Genomic DNA, 12,079 nt, shown 5'->3' with positions numbered 1-12,079 from the left:
AAGAAATGTCAGTCGTTCAGACCTACAAGCTCGTAGCTATGAGCTTGTAGATCTGCTATTTTTCAATAGCTATAAAGCATGACATGATGCCAACACCCAAAATGGGTTCCCGTTCAGAATGGGTTAAGGGATGTCTCTCTTTGAAAACATCGTCGGGGTCATTTTAACGTTTTTTACTCTGGGTTATATTTTGTGAGACAGTTTTGTATAGGTCTGCTCGATTCAGTATTTATATTTTTATTTATTTTTATATTTCAGACACCTTCAAACTAACCATAATAGACTCATTGAAAACACCCCAGCCTTGGTTTTTGGTATATGGATAATTAAAAGATATATTGAATAAAACAAATAAATAATGAAATTCACGCGGGGAAAAAAAGTAATTGAAAATATACACGGACGCCCCCCTCGTGTATTTGAAGGACAATAAAATTAATGAAGCAACCTAAAGGTTGTCTGCAGTGATATAGACGAATAAAATGACCCCAAACATGTTTGAATGTAAAATGTCCCTGTAACACTGAGGACTTTGCCTGTACTGTGTGTGTGTGTGTGTGTGTGTGTGTGTGTGTGTGTGTGTGTGTGTGTGTGTGTGTGTGTGTGTGTGTGTGTGTGTGTGTGTGTGTGTGTGTGTGTGTGTGTGTGTGTGTGTGTGTGTGTGTGTGTGTGTGTGTGTGTGTGTGTGTGTGTGTGTTAGACGAATAAAATGACCCCAAACATGTTTGAATGTAAAATATCCCTGTAACACTGAGGACTTTGCCTGTACTGTGTGTGTGTGTGCGCGCGCGATCAAAGAATATAAACAAACATAATATGAGATACATGTACAGTATATAGTAAAGGTTGTGTGTCAGAACAATGTATGATGGGCAGCCAATCAAGGAACAGCCAATCGGGAGTGAGGAGTGCAGAGAAAGCGTGCCAAACGTGTCTTTGATGGGAAGACATCCATTCTCTCATCCATCACTCTCTCTCTCTGTATATTTCTATGTCTCTCTATCAGTCTCCCCCTCTCTGTGTGCGTGTGCGACTGTGCGTGTGTGCGCTCGCGTGTGTGTGTGTGTGGCCTGTCTCTCTCACACTCCCGTTCAGAGTGAGAATGTCCCCAGCCATATTCTGATGATGATGTCACTTTTCTCCCACTCAGCGAAGCGGTCGGTCGCCGACTGATCGCCAGCAGCTTTGCGTGACGCAAAGCTAATCAAATTCAAGTTCACGTGCCGTCGGATGTCAAACTCTTAAAACTGAAACTAATATTTAATTGTTTTAATATCCACCTTCTTAACTGCAAGCTGTCATACGTGCCGTCAAAAACCTCAGAGTTCATTTAAAACGAACGCTTGTATTTTGCCGTGTATCCAACAGCAAAGAATGGTATTGACTTGTACTGGTTTTTGTTTCTCTGACAGAGACGCCAACGCAACCTCTGTTAGTTTAACGGTGACACTTAGACATGCTGTACACAAGGGTCGATTTGGAGGGAGGTTAAATGTAGGCTATGTGAGTTTATTTGGTTCAAACAAAACGCTTATTTTTAAAAAGTGAAATCTCTTATCTTTGAATAGTATAATCATTGCTATAGACTCCATTTCTCTCCAGCTCTTTAGTGAACAGAAAATACATTTTATTTCAGCCAATTTTAAATTGTATCGTGTTCCAGTCCCAGCTCATTTCTTTGTGTCGTCGGTTCCAATTGCACTTATTCTTCTTGTATCCTTTATGGGTTCTCTCTCCTGAATGGATACAATTGGTATCCCGACCTAGAATATGCATTTTCTGTTTCCTAAAGACCTTTTTTTTTAATGATTACAGTCAGAATATATAGCCATTTGACAAGTAATTTTAACAAAAAGACCACTGACTCTGGGGTCATGCTCCTTTTATTTTATTGCATTTCTTACACCGCTTTCATGACATTCATTTTCATTGATTTGAATTTTTTTCGTTTTCCTTTTAGTTTTTAAGACCTCAATTACAACCCGAACTGTGAAACATTCAGTGGATTTTTTTCCCCTGTGGTCCCTGTGGGTTTTCTCTGTGTGTTCTGAAGCCTTCTGAGCTGCAAAATCTTTCTGTTGAAGGATTTTGCCTGTCAATCATCACCTCTGCTCCGCCGCCCCCCCCCCGACATGTCCAAAACTGTTTTTTTTACCAAAACCAAATGGTATAAAATTAGCAGATCTGCAAGCTCAAAACATGTCGCTTAGCGCTCCGTTTCGAGCTCGTAGTTCTGCAACTTCCGATGCTTTCGTGTGCGACGCTGTAGAATGATCAAGTATAGACAGCGTTTATGACTGAGATTATTATCTTATTATTATTATTTCTGCCTGGCAGCGACGATGCGCTAATACCGTATAGATTGTGATCGTGAGGTGACAGAGTATAGCCTATAATACCGTGCAGTAAATGTCTGAAACATGTGATCTCTTATTGGTTATTCTGAACAACAATGAGGCTTTGCAGAGCGAGGGTTAACGTGTGACATTGTCAATGTATTTGTTGTATATCGTTTGAGTGTCAACAGTTTAGGGGGGAGGGGGAAGAGTTTTACACGACACTTGCTTTGGACTCCGCCATGTGACGCGGTGTCACGCGCCAAAAATAGAAGCTCGTACAACAGGGAGGGATTCCAGCTAAATTGTGTTACCTTGGCCATTTCAAAATGGCAGACCTATATACAAGCTCACAGCACATCACTTTGTGCCATGCTGCGAGCTTGTAGATCTGCTATTTATTCCTTTTTTTCCCCCCACACACACAAATCTAAACCCTTCTGAGGGTCCGTGGTGCAATACATTTGGTGGGGGCCCGCGGCCAAATAATGTGTCCTTGACACAAACAGTTTAAGAACTTGTTGTACAGTATAGATGTGTCTAATTATGGCGTATATAAGACACCCTCACACGACGGCGTACCGTATACAAGTCAGGCTTCACTTTACATTTAAGGAGTGCTCAATAAGTCGCTATCCTTGAGATTGGTTGGTTATATATATTATTATATTACAGAGTCTCGGTTGCCGTCTTAGCTGTTCAATGAGCTTAATTGTTGTCAGTGGAGTTCAAAGGCAAACAACACAAAAAAAGAGAGACGTGGACAAAATGTATGAAGTATATTTATATCGTGTCATTATTGTGCACCTGTTTTATTCAGGTGTGTTCCAAGTGTTAGAATTAAAGTGTTTTTAAAGCAATCTCTGGTGTTGTGGTATTTTTTGGTATATCATAATGCGTTTTCCTTCATTATATTCAGTTTATGTATACAGTGTCTATAGAGAGATGACTCCGACAATCCTTTATGAACTGAAGCAATGTTGGCACTGCAGCCAGCTGGGCATATGCACTTAACCCATTAAAACTGGGAAAGTATCTGTATCATTTTATACTTTGGATCTTTAAAAAATAGCACATCTAGGAGCTTATCGGATAGGAGCTCAGATCTAGAGGAGCTCACATCTCATGATTCTCATCACTTCGTGCCGGTCTATGAGCTTGTAGATCTGCTCTTTTTGATGAAAATGTGTGCAAATCTTTGAATGCCGTATACTTTTTTTTTTAAACGTTTTTAACTCAAATCTCTTTCTCTGGGGGTCCATGGAAGAACAAAATATAATTTGGAGATGGGGGCCCGTGACCAAATGTATTTTGGGGGGATGCTAAAATGTGAGCACCACTGAACAGACATGTTTTCAGTAGGATTTAGAAGAACATGTTTTAGAAATGGCCTCTAGGTCTTCTGTGTTATAAGTTAACTTGGCCAGAGAGCCGTCGAGAGTGAATGGCAATTAATTAAAAGCCTCCATGTTGCATTTATTCGGCTGCAACTCCTACGCTGCACCGTCATACTATGAAGTATAAATGGAGCGAATGGCAGGGTGGTCTTCAGATCATGGGGGGGGGGGGGGGGGGGTACTACATGATGCCAAACAATGTGGCTTCATTCATTCCTCAACAAATTAGCCTTGCAATCATGCAGTCATTACAGAGGCCTATATAGGCCCACATAATTATAGGTTAATATCTATTTTATAGGCTATAAACATAAGTCCATTTTAGAGCTTTGGAGGTTTAAGAATGACCATAATAAATGATGATGGGCTAATAAAAACCCTACAAGTAAACATACTAATCGTGTATATATGCCTAGAGAGAGGAAATATCTCACAGAATGTAGGCTATATATTTGTAAACCGTAAAACCGCATTATTCTTGTTATAATTTGCACAATAATCACGTTTATTTAATACAGCCAGGTGATATAAAACCGGGCCTGCACCTTCATGCACATGGAACGATTCAAGACATGAATTCGAACTCTATATCACGATTGACACGCGCGCACAGACACACGCGCACGCGCGCACACATGCGCGCACGCACGCACATGCACGCAGCATAACAACACCAACCATCTGTAGAAAAGAAAACACGGGGGATTAGCGTTATATTCGAGGAGCTGGTGTAATTGTAATTAAGTCAGATTGAAATGTCAGTCCAAACGATGATGAACACTCATTTGAAAAGCGTTTAAGTCTTTAAATCCTTATCAATGCATGCAGTCCAGGACAAAGGAAGACATGTGGGTGGCTTCAGTCATTTCATTTCCCCCTCCACGCCCCCAGAACGTTGAACTGATGATGGATCTACTGCGCTATACTATATACTTGACACCACATTTGACGATGCACTGAATTATTATCATTATTCCTGTATTATTAATTATTATTATTATTATTAGTGCGTGTGCATGCGTCGGTTTTTTGCCCGATGTTATTAAACATTATGAAAATAGTTCCAGTATGATATAGTTGTTGAATTAATGGGGCATAATCCTATAATAAAATGCATCGAGTCACGGCTAAAAAATGGTAGCCTATATGTATTGGCTGACTTGAATTGACGCATGCACTTATTCATATCATTATAGTAATTATTTTAATAATAATAGTATCCCCTAATAATAATAATAAATCATAATAATAATAATTATTATTTATTATTGTATACAGTGCTATTTTTTCCTGCAAATGTTAGTGATATAATATAGATATAATATTTTCCTTTAAAAATGCTTCTTGAGAATTATATGATCTGATTCATCTGCAGGCTATATATACTCCGAGTCCGAGTCCAACTCCTACCTTCACTGATGACAGATGGCTCTGTTTGACTTGCTATGGCATGGCCACTGCATGTACAAAATAAAATGGATATTATTTCATATTCCACACCTGAAAAATACCAAAACTATAAAGTCCCGACCCACACAGCTCGTCACTATAAGATAATAAGACGTTCCCAGTGGCGTGCATGCTGCAGGCTTATAGCATCCCAGAAACGCAGACCCTCATAAAGCAAATACAATGAAATAAATAAAGTCCATGCAGCGGCTTTGACCATTTAAAATTCAAACTTTCTTGTACGTATATCGACATATTGATTTTGCGTCTAAATTGACATCCGATCCTGACATTCGTTTTCATTTTGTGAGTCATAAAATCGCAGTATATATATAGGCTATATGCAACGAATATAATTTAAAAAAGTCATTCATTATCCATACATTATATTCTATATATATGCCTCTGTAAATGGATGTGACGCGTTTAAAACCTAAAAAACACCTGTGTAATAATTATTAAATGCCAAATATGTATGGTCACTAATATACTAGTAGTCAAACACCTCACGAGAACACCTATAGTGTTCTAATTCTAAACACGATTGACTTTTGATTGTAAACACTTAAATGTGTTTAAAAACTATTAAAAAAAAAATGTTACAATTTACAAATAAGTGTTTATATAATCTAAACGCTTGGATTTATATACTTCAATGCGATTAGGCGATGTTATATAGCTTTATTTATCCACGACGAGCCATGCGTGAAACTGAAAGAAAGAAACTGACGCTAAACGAAAAAGGTATATAAAATATACGGCTATGTGTCAAAATCTGGCCTTACTATCAAACGGACTGACAGGTCGCTGACCCCCACCGAGTGTCGTGTGTGTGTGTGTGTGTGTGTGTGTGTGTGTGTGTGTGCGTGTGCGTGTGCGTGTGCGTGTGTGTGTGTGTGTGTGTGTGTGTGTGTGTGTGTGTGCGTGTGCGCTTGCGTGCGCGCGCGTGCGTGCTTGCGTGCGTGCGATTTATGTTGAATGATGTCACGCCGGAGCCCACAAGGGGACCTCTCTCTCTCTCTCTCTATCCCCTCTCATGCTCTCGGATTTGCCAAAATGCTTTTCCAGTTGAACGACAGCTCGGTACTAAAGTAAAGAGCACCTCCTCTTCGGGACGCACACGCATGCACAGTCAGAGAGGAGATCCATCACCCACTGCATGAGGCGACAAGTGGAGAACTGAGCAATTTTCTACTTCACTCCCTCTTCTTGGATTGTGTGTAACGATCGGCGGAGGAGGGTCTCGACTTTAACACGCTCCGTATTGAACAGGCCCCTGCTAGACGCTAAAGTGGTGATTGAGTCCACAATCAACAGCATCGGAGCAGCGAGGGGAGGGGAGGGGAGGGGAGGGGGCCGCATGCCTGCCCTGCTACCCTGCCTCTGCCTGCCCTGAGTGCCCGTCAGTCGACCGGGACAACAAGACAGACAGACATAGACACGGATGATGAGGATGATGATGATGATAATGATAATAATGATGCTGCCCTCCTCGCCCGCAGTCCAGTGAGAGATATAGTCTAACCCAGCGGGTAGACCACCGCACGGCCACAGCGACGCGGGTGGGTGGTCCTCTCCTCTTGTTTTGTTTTTGTTTTTTTTTTGTTTTTGGGGGGGAAATAACTAAGTCATGGACCGCGCGCTCCACCACAGCTCAGCGGGGATATTCGGCTCCCCCTCGGCTTCTTCCACGGGGAGCAGCCCGCCGGTCGCTGCGGGCATCATCACCACCAATAACAACAACATGATCACCTCCTCATCGAGCAGCAGCAGCAGCAGCAGCAACAAGCCTCTCGCTTTTTCGATCGAACGGATTATGGCGAGGACGCCCGAACCCAGGACGTCGATACCTTTCCCTAACTTGTTTGCCCACCATCACCATCACCACCACCACCACCATGCTGCTACTGCTGCTGCTGCGGGCAAAACGGAACCAAAGCAGCCGCTCAACACGAGCCCCGCGCCCGCCTCCCTGCACTGCATGATCCCCTTCACGGTGCCGCTGCAGGCGTACGAACCGGGCCACAACAAGCTCAGCCTAGTCGGCGGCTTGGTGGACGCGAACACTTTCGACGCGTCCTCCTCGTATCACTCCAACAACGAGTTGGTGGGTCTGAACTATAGCACCAATAATAAGACCGAGCAGCAGCAGCAACAGGACCACCTGAGCCTGAGTCCGTCGTCCGCCATGGGTCAGTACAAGCTGTTCCGTCCTCGCGTGGTCAACCAGTCGTCGTTCCACACCGCCACCGTGGGGGCCGCCACGGTGTGCTACCTGAACTGCGGGGACGCGGCGGGCGGCACCTGTCCGGCCTCTGCGGCGGGCATCGTCAACCTCCACGTCCCCACCATGGCCTCCTACCTGCTGCATCACCACGCGGGCGCGCCGAGCCTCCACCAGCACGCCGCTGCCGCGGCCGCGCACGCCGCCCACGCCGCCGCTCACGCCGCCGCCGTGCGCCACAAGGCGGCCTCGGCCTTCCTGCAGCACGCGGAGAAGACGAGTGGCAACAAGGCGGCGGCGCCGTGCGCCGTGGTGGAGCGCTACCCGGCCTCCAGCAATATGTCGTTCAAGGAGCTGTCCTCCTCCTCCTCCCAGAGCCACCACCACCACCACCACCTGCATCACTACATGAAGGACAGCATTCTGCAGCACGCCGACAAGATATTATACAAGGGCTCTTCGAAGCTGCAGAGCGGCGCGTGTCCGAATGGCAAGCCCAAGGTGTTCACCTGTGAAGTTTGTGGAAAGGTAATTTAAAAAAAACCGAAATGCAATACATTAAATGCTTCCATAAATTGTATAGGGGTCATATCGCCGCGGCCATGCTGGCTTGTGGTGGTCATTTTTTGTCCACATTTTTTTTGTCAAGGACAAAAAAAACGAGTAGCCTATATAAATGACCATTATTTACTAGTCTCGTTTGCAAATGGATTTGGTTCCATTTGTAGCCTACAATAAATCAGTATACATACATATTCTGAAGAAAACATGGAGAATTCATGACATTTATTGGCCTAATTATTAGGTATTAGGTCTTATGATCCAAATTATATTGGTGTGTGTGAAAAGTTTTCACACACGCCAATATAATTTTGTTTCACTGAAAACTAAATTTCACTGAAAACATTTGCCACGGACGAGGTCCGTGACAAATGTCTTACCAAAGTTGCCACGGACACATAATGATCCCTTGCTATTATTATTATTATTATTATTATTATTATTATTATTATTATTATTATTATTATTATTATTATTATTATTATTATAAACCTTTGGTTAATTGGTAATGTGTTTCAGGTGTTCAACGCCCACTACAACCTGACGCGCCACATGCCCGTTCACACCGGAGCGAGGCCGTTCATCTGCAAAGTCTGCGGGAAAGGCTTTCGTCAAGCAAGCACTCTCTGTCGACATAAAATAATTCATACTCAGGTAGGCGAGAAAATAATAATTGAAAATTATATATAATCCATACTGAGGTATAATAGGCAAGGTAATGATAATTTTAATAGGCTGTAAATAACTGTGTGTGTGCCTGTGTGCGTGTGCGTGTGCGTGTGTGTGTGTGTGTGTGTGTGTGTGTGTGTGTGTGTGTGTGTGTGTGTGTGTGTGTGTGTGTGTGTGTGTGTGTGTGTGTGTGTGTGTGTGTGTGTGTGTGTGTGTGTGTGTGTGTGTGTGCATGTGTGTGCATGTGTGACTTCTGTATAGCGTCTTTATGGCCGAGCATGCAATACAATAATTACGTTCACATATAGAAATAGGCCTATTTTTGTTTCTCTGCTGTGCTGATTTAATTGTTACACGTTCTTATTTGTATTGCATTGCATATTTTAATTGCAGGAAAAACCCCACAAGTGTAACCAGTGCGGGAAAGCGTTCAATCGCAGCTCCACGCTCAACACGCACACGCGCATCCACGCGGGATACAAACCGTTTGTCTGCGAGTTCTGCGGGAAAGGTTTCCATCAAAAAGGTGAGAAACAGAACCAACGTTTTCTGTTAAAATCGCTGCAGCGTTAATAATATACCGGTATAGGCTACTAATAGCTTATACCCTATAATAGCCTATAGGCTAATAACAAATCTTTAGTTCTGATTTCTTAATAATTGTCCAGATTGTAATTTATTCTTATGTTGTGCCTGCGATTGTGCACTATATATATAGTGCTTAATTTCTCCTAAATATTTGCTCATGCAATTGTATTGTTTTCTGTTTTTAACATTTTCTTGCAGTGCTATAATAATAATGAACCACTTGAACTCCAGCATCCCTATTCTTTGGGGGGAGGGGGGGGGGGCATTTGTCATAAAAGGCTCACATTGTGAGGTTCAGGGGTTCCCCTGCATGCAAACGAATCACTTCATCCATTTATTGGCTATTTAAAAAAAAAAAGCAGATCTAATAATTAATCCCCCCATTCTGTGTTTCCTAGAACTGGAGGTCTGGAAAAAAAAAAACACAGTAACATTATGAAGTACATCTCAGTGACTGTTCACACAAAGTACTGCTATACCGATATTTTTTCCAGACCTCCAGTTCTAGGCAACATGCACAATTATTATTTCCACACAACAACTCTAAGGTATATTAATAGGCATATAGTAAATTGTTGAAAATGGGTGCAGGCATTCCCATATAATAAAAATGACCTTGATACGAAAAAGTTCATGAACCCAGTGGTCTAATAGTAGCCTACGTTTTCTTTTTCTTTGTCGTCTGTTTGGCAACTCTCTAAAGGCAACTACAAGAACCACAAGCTGACGCACAGCGGCGAGAAGCAGTTCAAGTGCAGCATCTGCAACAAGGCCTTCCACCAGGTGTACAACCTCACCTTCCACATGCACACGCACAACGACAAGAAGCCCTTCACCTGCCCCACCTGCGGCAAGGGCTTCTGCCGGAACTTTGACCTGAAAAAGCACATCCGAAAGCTGCACGACTCCCCGGGGGGCCTGCAGCAGCAGCAGCAACAGCTTTCATGCCAGACCCCCTCGCCACTGTTGACGTCGCGGCCCCCCCCTCCTCCGAGTCTCACTGAAAACTGAAAAGCCTCGTCTAGTATAATATAGGCCTTATATGCTTTAAGGAAGAGTGCACATGGGTGTATAGGGAGGAGTGTCTGGGCCAATAATGAGGTTGGACACTAAAGGAAGAGTGCAGGCACTATATAAGGAGTCAAGGACGAGTAGGCACCTCGATGTAAAATGGTCTATTTTTTAAAAACTTGAAGTAATGTATAATCCTATATGATCTGAACATACACCGCTATAGACCTACAGTACATCAATAATGTTCTATAGTCTTAGGGCAGGCCTATACTTTACATTACTTAAGATTGTTTTCCAAATATTTGATTTCTTAACATATTGGACAAAATATAGCCAATTTTACATTGATGTGCCCACTCTCTTCCTGTCACCTAAACCTTAGCAGTGGTGGACAGTAATGAACTACATTTATTTTGGCTATAGTACATTTTTTTTGAGTAGCCTGTATAGGCTTTAACTTGAATATTTGTATTGTTTGGATATACTTCGGACTTTCACTCCACTTTATTTTACTCTGACTGCAGTCTACATTTCTAGGAATATTTATACACAAAAAAAAATATATATATTAAAAGAATAAATCAAATCAAATGCAGGTTTATTTATAGAGAATATTTAAAAACAACTTTTGTTGTACCAACCACGCTGTATAGCCTATACAGAATATTTAATCAGCACAACAGAACAAACAATAGTAAACAATACAGAGGCATAATAAACATTAACAACATATAAACAATAAGATGAAAGCCAATAAGACAACAACTCCAATGCTGCTGTGCAGAGTCTTGAGCCTGCAATGCCGATCTACAAGCTCACAATAGGTTGTGATGCGATGTCTTTGTGAGGCTTGTAGATCTGCTATTTTCACAATAATTGACAAGGATTTGTTGGACATTTCTTATATAATACAATTATTATAATGGCCCAGCAATGCATTGATTGATATTAAAAGGACATGAATGTGTAGGCCAGGCCTATACATTTGAATTGCTATATACATGTTTTTTTTAAAGCATTTCGTTTTGAATACATTTTTAAAAGCAGATATAGGCCTATACTCAAGAATATATAGGTCTGCATATCTGCATTTGATTGAGCAACTTAATATTTGAATGAAGTATCATTTGACTCAAATATACTGGGGTTATTTTGTCCACCACTGCACCTATAAGAGTGTCACTTATGTCAGGCCCTGCTGTGAGTTTAGTTATCTGCAAGTGAGAACCGTGGCCATCATCGACACATTATTATGGACTAAAAATGAACTTTGATTCCGTCGTTGCTATTTTTTTTTCTTTCTTTTTTTTTTTTTCATTTCAATCTCAGGATTATTGTGAAATGTTTTATGATATTTATTTGAATTAATTTAAAAGAGAGGAAAACTGAAGGACTATATCGTTGGTTTCTTGGGTCGAAAGCCAATTAAGCGAGCACCATGAGCTAATTAATTAACAACAGGCCTTGTATATGGAGTATGACTCAAGGTTTCAGAGACGCTTGTGTGAACAAGCTCGTTCTAAATGGCATTGAAAATGACAATAAAAGCAACTGTTGTGTGTCCGCATTTTACTTTTGTTTCTTTTAATGCACCTGCACGTGATTCAATAGGAGGCCTATTAGGAAACTTGCCTTCCTATACCCATATGCATACTTTTACGTTTTTGTATTGTTTAAGAGTGGGGCTTTTAATACATAAAACATTTAATAGTTATTATTTTGTATGTATTTTATATATTAAGGAGTTAAGACCACTGTGTCTTCTTCTAAACTAGAATTCCAAAGAATGTAGGGCTATCCATTATCCAAAACTAGGGATTGAAAGGACGCATAGGTATATT

General features: G+C 41.7%; 1 protein-coding gene across 1 annotated transcript; it reads left to right on the top strand.

Annotated features, from left to right (window-relative positions):
• Positions 1-6,812: 6,812 nt before the first annotated feature.
• On the top strand, positions 6,813-10,235 carry fezf1 (FEZ family zinc finger 1; the record flags this gene model as incomplete). The annotated part of the gene is made up of 5 exons (XM_080761231.1): positions 6,813-7,750; positions 7,784-7,934; positions 8,487-8,621; positions 9,030-9,162; positions 9,928-10,235. 5 exons carry the CDS (start codon positions 6,813-6,815, stop codon positions 10,233-10,235), a joined length of 1,665 nt encoding a protein of 554 aa, XP_080617357.1.
• Between the last annotated feature and the right edge of the window lie 1,844 nt (positions 10,236-12,079).

The sequence above is a fragment of the Protomyctophum bolini genome, assembly GCF_963924005.1.
Source record: "Protomyctophum bolini genome assembly, chromosome: 4".
In the NCBI taxonomy this organism is placed as follows: Eukaryota; Metazoa; Chordata; class Actinopteri; order Myctophiformes; family Myctophidae; genus Protomyctophum; species Protomyctophum bolini.
The sequence above is the reverse complement of the archived record's forward strand: the minus strand, read 5'-3'. Positions and strand labels throughout refer to the sequence as shown.